Source organism: Tetrao urogallus (genome assembly GCF_951394365.1).
Source record: "Tetrao urogallus genome assembly, chromosome: 1".
NCBI classification, from domain to species: Eukaryota; Metazoa; Chordata; class Aves; order Galliformes; family Phasianidae; genus Tetrao; species Tetrao urogallus.
In genome coordinates this window covers 66591467-66600660 of record NC_136813.1, presented here as the reverse complement: position 1 = coordinate 66600660, position 9194 = coordinate 66591467, and the positions used below count along the sequence as shown (strand labels likewise).

Here is a 9194-nt window from a genome sequence, read left to right as displayed (position 1 = left end):
AACCACCAAGCACCACCAACCTGCTCACTGCTATGAATGAAGTCAACGTTAGCCCAGCCAGACCCAGGTTACAAGGAAACAGGATGCAATATTCATTTCAGTGGATTCAGCACTGAAAAGACTTTGGAGAGCTTTGAAGCAAAACATGCATCTGAAACAGTACCTCAAAGTGTTAATACTAGATGAAATTCTGCAGTGAGCATATTTATTGGGCAACTTTAAGCAGCAGTTTTAAGAGGCTGTGATTGGGTCGAGCTGGCTGAAAGACCACTACCTTCATATTCTCTCGTGACATTTTAAGTAAGCATTTGCAAGTAGCTTCAAAGCACTTTTAGGCTTTTAATCAACTGAATACTTTATGTTACTGTACTTTTTGTATGTTGTATGAAGACAGTGCTCAATATGGTGTGTCAGGCTAAACAATCAAAGCCTGACAGACAAACATCCTTCCCCTTGCCTCTGTCAGCCCCTAATTGCTCTGACCTCAGACACTGCATTGGACATCAGGGGAACTTAACCTGAATTTAATCACTTCAGGCTGGGATATCAAGCCTACTCTTGGTGCCTTTTTAGAGCGAAAAGCCAAACCACCTATCCAGCACTGCTTTCTTTTGTATTGAGAAATAATATCTCTTGGATTTTCCTAATATGAACACTTTTTGATGACTGCCACTGCCTTAAGCGCTTTCATATTTGGCAATAACACAGTGCATTAACAGCCTGAAGGCCTCCTGAAAGTAGCACTACATACTAGCATTTCCCCAATTACATATATTAATTGCCAAGATCCTGACATAAATCCCAGTGGAAATCCACAGGATACATTGTGGAAATACTAAACGAGTAAGAACCTAACCCTGAGCTCAAAGACATTGGTATTGAAAGCCTTAGGTCAACTTCTTACAGAACTGCAGATGGAATCACAATTGTTTTTTTTTCTCTTCCCTCAAATATGACAAAACTGTGGATAGCACATCAGTTATTTGATAGCAGGCTAAAGAGAGTCACAGAGATTTACAAACAGGCATTCCATCAAAACTTGCAATCAACATTATAGTGGGTTTCAGCCAAACTGTTACAAAACATAAGTTTATCTTCAAGTAGATAGATTTCTAATACTTCAGCAAAGACTGTAGAAAATTAACTCATCAGCAAAAGCAGCTGCTCAGAATTCAGGAGACTGGTGGTATTGAGATGACTAGATAAATCAGTCTGTGGATTCAAGGAGAGAAACAAAGAGGCACTCTTTGTTTCCCCACATCAGTGTAGGGAAAACTGCACCCCAGGAGCACACATCCTGCTGAATTAACAGTGGATGCAGCTGTATATGACAGGACTGACAAGACAAGCAGCTAAGCCTCATTATTCAAATGTTTGTTTGTTTTAAACAAAACGATTCTCATACAACAATTCTGCAGATATTAACATACTGACACATGAAAACAGCGACTTCAGTTCACTGGAAACAGGTTTCTCTTTAATTTTACCATAAAAAGGCAAAATAAACTCTTTCACTGTAACGTTATAGCTTTTCATATTCCTGAGCTCCATTTTAGAAGCAAATGTAGTCTTAAATGCATTTAACAAGAGACACTGCAGCCTTACTTTCCAACACCACAAGTAAAAATAATTTAGCAAGAAGGCCCCTTTTTCAAAAGACAATGGTTAGCTCTGTACGTACCTGAAAAAACGCTTCAAGTGGCTCTATATCACCCGAAGTAATTAAAAGCCAAGTATGTCAACAAGGCAACAAAACAACTTTTCCACCTTTTTACCACTGCTTTTTACTTCCTACACCAGTGTGCCTTTCTTACATGGAAAGTATTACTACACAAAGGGCATTACATACCAGAATAGCTTGGGCAACAAAGCCTGGCACTATACAGATGTATGAAGGAATCACAGCAGTTTAAAAGATTTCCTGCATATCTTAATAGTCAGTTTTAAGAATCATACGAAAGTCTTGTTATCTGTCTCAATCAGGAAAAATTCTACTTTGTTAAACATGATTTCATTAAGTACACCAGAAAGCATTTTAGATAAATCTGTAGGTCAAAGCTTGTCACAACTGGAGTTCCTGTAACTGGCACATACATAAGAGAGGAAAAAGTAAATCAGCTGAAATTACAATTTAGAAAACTGAAAAAAATCGAGAAAGCAGGTTGGCTTTTAGCACAGTAGGAATTCAAATACGAGCAGTACAACTACACTGTGGTAGAAACCTAGAAAGAGACAACAAAGCACAACAGAACTTCAAAAAATCAGGCATCTATTTTAGGGACTAGATGCAAGTTATGCATTGGTTGAATCAGAAGTGTTTTCTTATAGCAGTCACACCAGTGAGGTCTCATTTACGACTTTCTGGCCCTTGTGTCCAACCACAGCCTTTTCAAACAGTCAGGGCCTCCATTACCCACTCCAAGTACTCCTTTGCTTACTCAGTGATCTCCTCCGGTACCTTCGTTTCCTGCTTGAGCTTCTACGACTACGGCTTTTTTCTCTTCTGTCTCGTTTACGTTCACTACTGTGAGTTCTATAATGTGAACGTCTGGGGCTTACACTTCTTCGACGAGGACTATGACTTCGTCGAGGACTGTAACTTCTGCTAGAGTGTCTATAATACCTCCTTTCCCTCCTCCTTCTTTCATCCTGGTAACTCGCATCTCTTCTGTGCCTGGTTCTCTCTCGCTTACCCTTACTCTCATCAGTGTTTACGCTGCTACATGAACGGCTCTTTCTTCTCCTTGGCTCTGTGCTTTGTTTGCTTTGCTCACAGCGCGAGTCCTTCTTGCAGGTATTCTGCTTCTGGTTATTGGCAGGAACACATGACAGTGTTGAACTTCTTTTCTCTGAACACCTCTCTGAGTCCATGGTATGAAGTTTCTGACCTTCTCTGACATCAACTCTGTCATGAATATTGCCATTCAAATACTTGCATTGAGCATTTACATTCTCAGGGGATGGTAGTTCTCTTTGAGAGTCTGATGCCAGTTTGTCTGTAACAGCCTGTCCTGAGGTAGAAGTGATGCAGCTGGATGACACGGTGTGCGGAACATCACTAGCAATTTTCACAGTGCCAGACTGAGATGCTTCCGTTTCTTCTTTGCTTTGATGAACTGCATCCATTTTCTTGCTAAGAAGATTGTTCAGTAGTTTCTCCCTCAGTTCTTTTTCTTTTCTTTGCAACCCCAATGCTCTTTCTTTTTCTTCTTCCACACGTCTGAGTTCAGCCTCCTGAAGCTTTCGTTTCTCCTCTAGTTGCTGAAGACGGATCTTTTCTTCATTTTGTTCTTGTTCCAAAAGCTTTACTGTCTGAAAGACAATGAAAGGGAAAGTAACAGTAAAGAAAATACTTATAGATCTGTTCATGCTTCCAAGTCGTACCATAACACATAAGCAGCAAACTGGTAAGAAAATAAAATGTCTTATGAACAGACGTTGAAGGTCCTAAAATAAAAGGATTGCTTCCTCTGCTACAGGAGAGAAAAATAAATAAATAAAGAATGCTGTAACATGCAGTTGTTGTAAAGTGAAATATCAGTATAACATCAACAAGAATGTTGTGGATTCAGTTTCAGCAGTTTCACAATGCAAAGAAAAGCTTCATCTTTATGCACCCTTAGTATGAGAAATGTAACACACAAGCAAGAGCAACATGCAATTTGAAATATTTGATAATTCTCAAGCTCAACACTTGAAGGTTTCAGACAAATTTAAAACTTAATTTCTCCTACAGTTTTGTGACCTATAATTCATAAACTATTTTACAATAGATCTATTAAAAAAAAAAAAAAAAAAGCAATCACGTAGAAACTGATTCTCACATTGTCAATCACTTTACTGACACATGACACTAAAGAGAGATTCAAACTTTTTTTTTTTTTTTTTTAATTCCACCCCAAATGGCTTGGTACAGTCCTCAATATTATAGACAGAAAATAAAACTCCTATTTTATGAGTCTACTTGGCCACAAAGCCCACAAGAACTACTCCTCTTTTCTCCCAGCATACAATTGACCATTTAGCCCTGTATGAGCTCTCATTCAAAAACCTTACTGAGATAGACCAGCATCAAAGAACAAAGTGTGCTTTGCCACACTGCTTTTCATTCCTGCAAAAAAAATTTCAAGTGTATTACATAATACCTTAACAAAACTTTACCCAAATCTTAATCAAATACTAGTGAAAAAATAAAACCATCACTGTTAGAGACAGAATCTAACATTCAAAACTTTAATTGACATTACTTGCTCCTGAGTATAAATCATACTACATGTTTTTTAAACATCAAATAATGAAACCCCTTTCTCTGAAACCCGAAACAGTGGAACTGCTAAAGGCTACAGTGGAAAGAGTACCAAAACTCAGATCAGAAACGAGGAGTCTTATATCTTAGCGTCTGTTTAATTAACGTTATCATGTTTACATTCTTCTCCTAGCCTTGAGAGGACTACCAATTAGTCTTGGAAGGACTACAGATTCAAGTTCACTTTTTCATTCACCTTTCTGTGCACATTTTACCAAGGGCTCATTGCAATGTTTTGAATTTTTGAACTAAACAACAGGTTTAGTACAACCCCATGAGGAGCAGCAGCCCCCCACTCCCACCTACGTCAGTTGTTCTGCCGGGTTTCTCATTAGCTTTTGCAATAAATAATAGTTACCTTTGCCCTGCTTAGCAGTTCTGCAATTAGCCTAATGGACTGAAGATTTCTCTGTGCCAACAGGAGCTTCCTTTCTTCTAACTTTATCTTCTCTTGAAGTTTCTTTTGTTCTTCAGCTTGAAGTTTCTCAAGCTGCTTTTTGTTTCGTCGAACTTCACGATCTTTCTGCTTCTGTTCTCTCTTGCGCAGTTTTTCTTCTCTTTTTCTCTCTCTCTCATATTCTTCAAGTTCTCTCTGCTTCCTAAAACGAGATTAGATTTTTACCTTGTCTAGGGCAGGTGCAACTTTAGACTCTGGCTACATATAAAAATATATTTTGTACTCTGAATTAGTTTTTTTCTTAATATACGTTTGTTGATTACTGAATAACTGAAATAAAAAACAGTGCATTTTTTTAGCCCTTACGTGTGCTGATAAAAACAATCACCAGCTTGTCAATATTTAAAAATATGCTGATATTCAAACATAAAACATGGTTATAAGAGATTAAAAAAAAAAAAAAAAAAAACCAAAACCAATTCTATAGAGACAATAATGATACATTACTGGGCAGCTAGGCATCAATCATCACAGTGAGATGAAAATTTCCAAACCAATTAACGAGTGTGTGGGTTGGTACTTTTTATTGCAGGCACCAAGGAAAAACAGTAGCTTATGTTAAAGGTTTCTGAGATCAGACTTACAATGGATTATTTTAAAGAAACTGACTATTTTGCAGGTTTGTTACGTTGAACCAAACAAAAGTATATGTGACAACCTAAATAACTTACTGAGTAAATTAATAGTTCTGCTTCAATAAGATGGTTTACATCACACTTCTAGAAACTGTTAAATAATTAAAAATTAAGCAGTGAGAAATGATACCCATCAAAACAAATGGGCATCAAAAATCTGCATTAACAGTTATATTCTGAATAACTCACGTGACATCTGGATTTACATCCATTTTCTTAAAATACCACTGTTCAATATGCTTTCATCTCATTCTTTTCTAGAAAAATACCAATGCTACGAGCAAACAAACTTTACAATATTTGTTACTTACTAGTAGAAGAAATGTGTTTCAAGACCCTACAATTAAATACTTACAGAAAAAAAAAAAAAGTTCAAACTATTCTTCTTCATCTCCAAGTCCCACAATCCCTGAACCTTACTACCTTGAAAGGACTACAATATTCTCACCCATTTTTAAGTGCTTTGCTTCAGCTTCAGGAGTAAGTAAACTTTGCAAGTACTCAGTTGTTTTCTATAGATGCAAACAGGAATGAGTAACTGCAATTTAGCCATACTTTACTGTTCAGGATATAACTGAGAGCCATAAGCAATAACTACCTTTCTTCCTCTCTTTGTTTTTCCTCAGCTTCCTTCTCCCGGCGTTTTTGTTCTTCTCTCTGCTTTTCAAGCTCTTGAAGCTTCTGCCTTTCAAGCTGACGCTTCTTAATTGATGCATCACTGAGGTGTTTTGTTGAGTCAAAAGAAACCTTCATAGAATATAAGTTAAAAGAGATGTAAGTAAACAGAGCAAACAAACAACAACAAAAAAAAACCAACAGAACAAAAGACAGTGTAAATACAGTCAGAAACAAAGTGTTTTTCCAAAACAAACAAGCACTAAAGAACCATAAGATGATGACTGGGAAATGTCTCTGAAGGTTACTTCCTACATGCTAGAACAATGAGGTACCAATTTACACTTTTCTGTGTTTTGACAGCCAGCTGTAAACTGCATGAGGTTCAGGCCCAGGCTGTCCAATGTTTTCCAGAATAGCAAATTGAAATTTCAACTCATGTATGCCACAGCTCTAGGCAGAAATGGGCCTTAACAGAGGCTTCCCTTTGTGTGCAACCCTGCAATCCTGAAGTTCTTCTGGGGAATATAAACAGTCCTAAAACATTTAGCATCTGGTTTAAGCAAGTGCCTGCTCACCTACCCTAGCCTAAAGATTCACAAATTGAGATATATTAGGCTGTTGCTTATAGCTATAGATTTAACACAGGAAACACAACACGATAATGCTGCATACAACTGAACAGTGAGATCTGGGGAAATGCTCATCTTCTAGAATGCATGGACACAGCTTGGCCATGTCCAGCTGCACCCAAGAACACACATCGCACTCGTGCTGTCCTCAAATCCTGTGTGAAATACCACAACCTGGTTTAGTGGGCAGCACCTCTGTCCACAGCAGAGCATTTGGAAATAGATGATCTTCAATGTCGCTTCCAACCCAAACCGCAGAGTGATTTCATAACTCTGCAATACCACCCACGTGCAAGCAGGGATCTGTAACACAGGCTGCTGTATTGTGGAAGACATGAACCATGGAGCACAGAAGAAGTCAACATGTCAAACAACATAAAAACAATGTTTCAATAAAAGTCCTGTAGAAACAGAGCTGGACAGTCTTCTGACCTCGCATGAAAGTGATCTGTCTTGACAGCACAGACACAGTCTTCTCTCTCTGCTATCAATTCCAGGGCAGCTGCCAGGAAGGCATGCATACTCTTGCACAGAGAAACTAAATTTGGGAACCTCAATCCACTGCACGCGAGTGACAGTTTGAATTTCACATCCCCTTGAGAATAGGAGGGTATAGGTACAACACTATGTATGTTTCAGCTGACCAACTTTGATAACAAGATAATAACTGCCTAAATTAGAACTTAATTAATTAATATTTGCATGCTCCCAAATTACATAAATGAGTACTCAAGATTTTTCCTGAAATCTGCTTGCTCATTGGATGAATGAAAATCAAATATACTGAAATAAGCAAGCAATTCAGCCAATATACAAATACACAGACAAGTCTCCTAACATATCACAACCTTTCCTTAGGCCATACTTGCACAGATATAACGTGAAGAGACTGACAGATAATCTCCCACCAATAACTTCTAAGACAACGAGGTCAGGGAGAAAAAGATCTGAAGAACTCAGTATGTAAATATTATGAATTCAATACACTGGATTCACAGAAAAATAGGCTAACATGTTGTTTCAATGTTTGAATGGCCTTTCTGTTCATGAAGTACGCTAATCACAATTAACTCAGTATTCCACAGGCCATAGAGACCACGCAGCATTACTTCACAATTCTGACACTTGACAGATAGAGCTCCTTATCAACACAGGTATTAAATATAAAGGCTATTACTCTTCCCAGAATTTCTAATTGTTAGTGTATACAAAAGAAAATGCACTTCAAAGTCAGCCATAGCAAGTCTGAATTTGCTACAAATCATTTTTTAAATTAAAACACAAGATTTGCAAATATATATTACTTTATAAAATCCATCTAACAAGTAACGTTCCCAATATTTAGTAGTTGCTTGGCTGTTTTCGTATCAGTAAATGCTTTGTTTAGGGAAAAAAAAAAAAAAAAAAAGCAAGAGCAAAGCCTCATCCTGCTTTGTTTACAGTCTAACAGCATGTTTATTCTACCACTTTCCTTTTAGAACTGCATTAGGACTGGTTCCCCAAACTGTACAGTAATGCCAGCTGGTAAACAACTGTAGGCTTTAAGCACTATGAAATTAACATTTATCTGTGACAAGAGCTTCTCACCTTTATATTGCAAGCCACAGCCTTGCCATCATCGCCTTTAAACATCAGCTTCATCCCTCGCAGGGCATTCATGGCTTTAATGAAACCTGCATACTCCCGATACTGAACATAAGCTTCAAAATTTAAATGGCCTCCAAAGCTGAACGTGTGAAAATTTCTGCCAGTCATTTCTTCTCTGTAAGGGTCCAACATGGGTATGTCCACATTACGTATTTCTCCAAATTTCTGGAAAACTTTTGTAAGGACTTCTTCACTTGGCTTTTCTGAGCCAGAGTCCTTTGCTGCAAACCACTTACAAGGTAAGCCTTCTAGATGAATGGTATCCGGCCTTTCCCCTGGCAAAGTTTCATTCATGTCTTTTGCATCACGGAAAAACGAATCCCAGTCATGCCTGGTAGGAAAGTCAATCTTGTATTCTGCGGCACGGACTTTCAAAATGTCAGAGAAGCCACTCAGCTTGATCGTTTTGCCATCGAGGCACGCAAGGAAAGACTTGACTAAACTTTTGTTTTCAACCTCTCCTTCGAACCGGATGAAATCCATCGTGCTTTTGGAAATCCGCAGAGTGGAAAACTGATGGGTTTGCACCATCCCTTTCAGTCTTTCCATCACTTCCCAGTTCGAAATGGACTTTCCGGGTTGTTTCAGCTGAGGAAGTGCCACACTGATGGTCATTTTTGTAATGGGTTTAAGGTATAACCCACAGGGAGCACAGAGCTCTACAGCTTCTGATGTATCATGAACTATCGTTGCAGCAGCCATAACAGAAAAAGCACAGGATGAGAAAAAATAAATAAAATAAAGATGCAAGTTTAAAGTTGCAGGCCCACAGTAGTCAAATAAAACAGCCCTTATCCGTAAACAATCCAATTCTTTGGACATTTAACCATTCCCAACCAACGTCTCCTAACACAAGAGTCAATTACCGAGCTAAAACCGAGCGGTACAAACATCTTAAATTA

At 38.2% G+C, this 9194-nt stretch overlaps 1 protein-coding gene across 1 annotated transcript; it reads right to left on the bottom strand.

Moving 5' to 3' along the window:
* Positions 1 to 2409: 2409 nt before the first annotated feature.
* On the bottom strand, positions 2410 to 8994 carry AKAP17A (A-kinase anchoring protein 17A; the record flags this gene model as incomplete). The annotated part of the gene is made up of 4 exons (XM_079550325.1): positions 2410 to 3312; positions 4665 to 4905; positions 5997 to 6145; positions 8233 to 8994. 4 exons carry the CDS (start codon positions 8992 to 8994, stop codon positions 2410 to 2412), a joined length of 2055 nt encoding a protein of 684 aa, XP_079406451.1.
* Between the last annotated feature and the right edge of the window lie 200 nt (positions 8995 to 9194).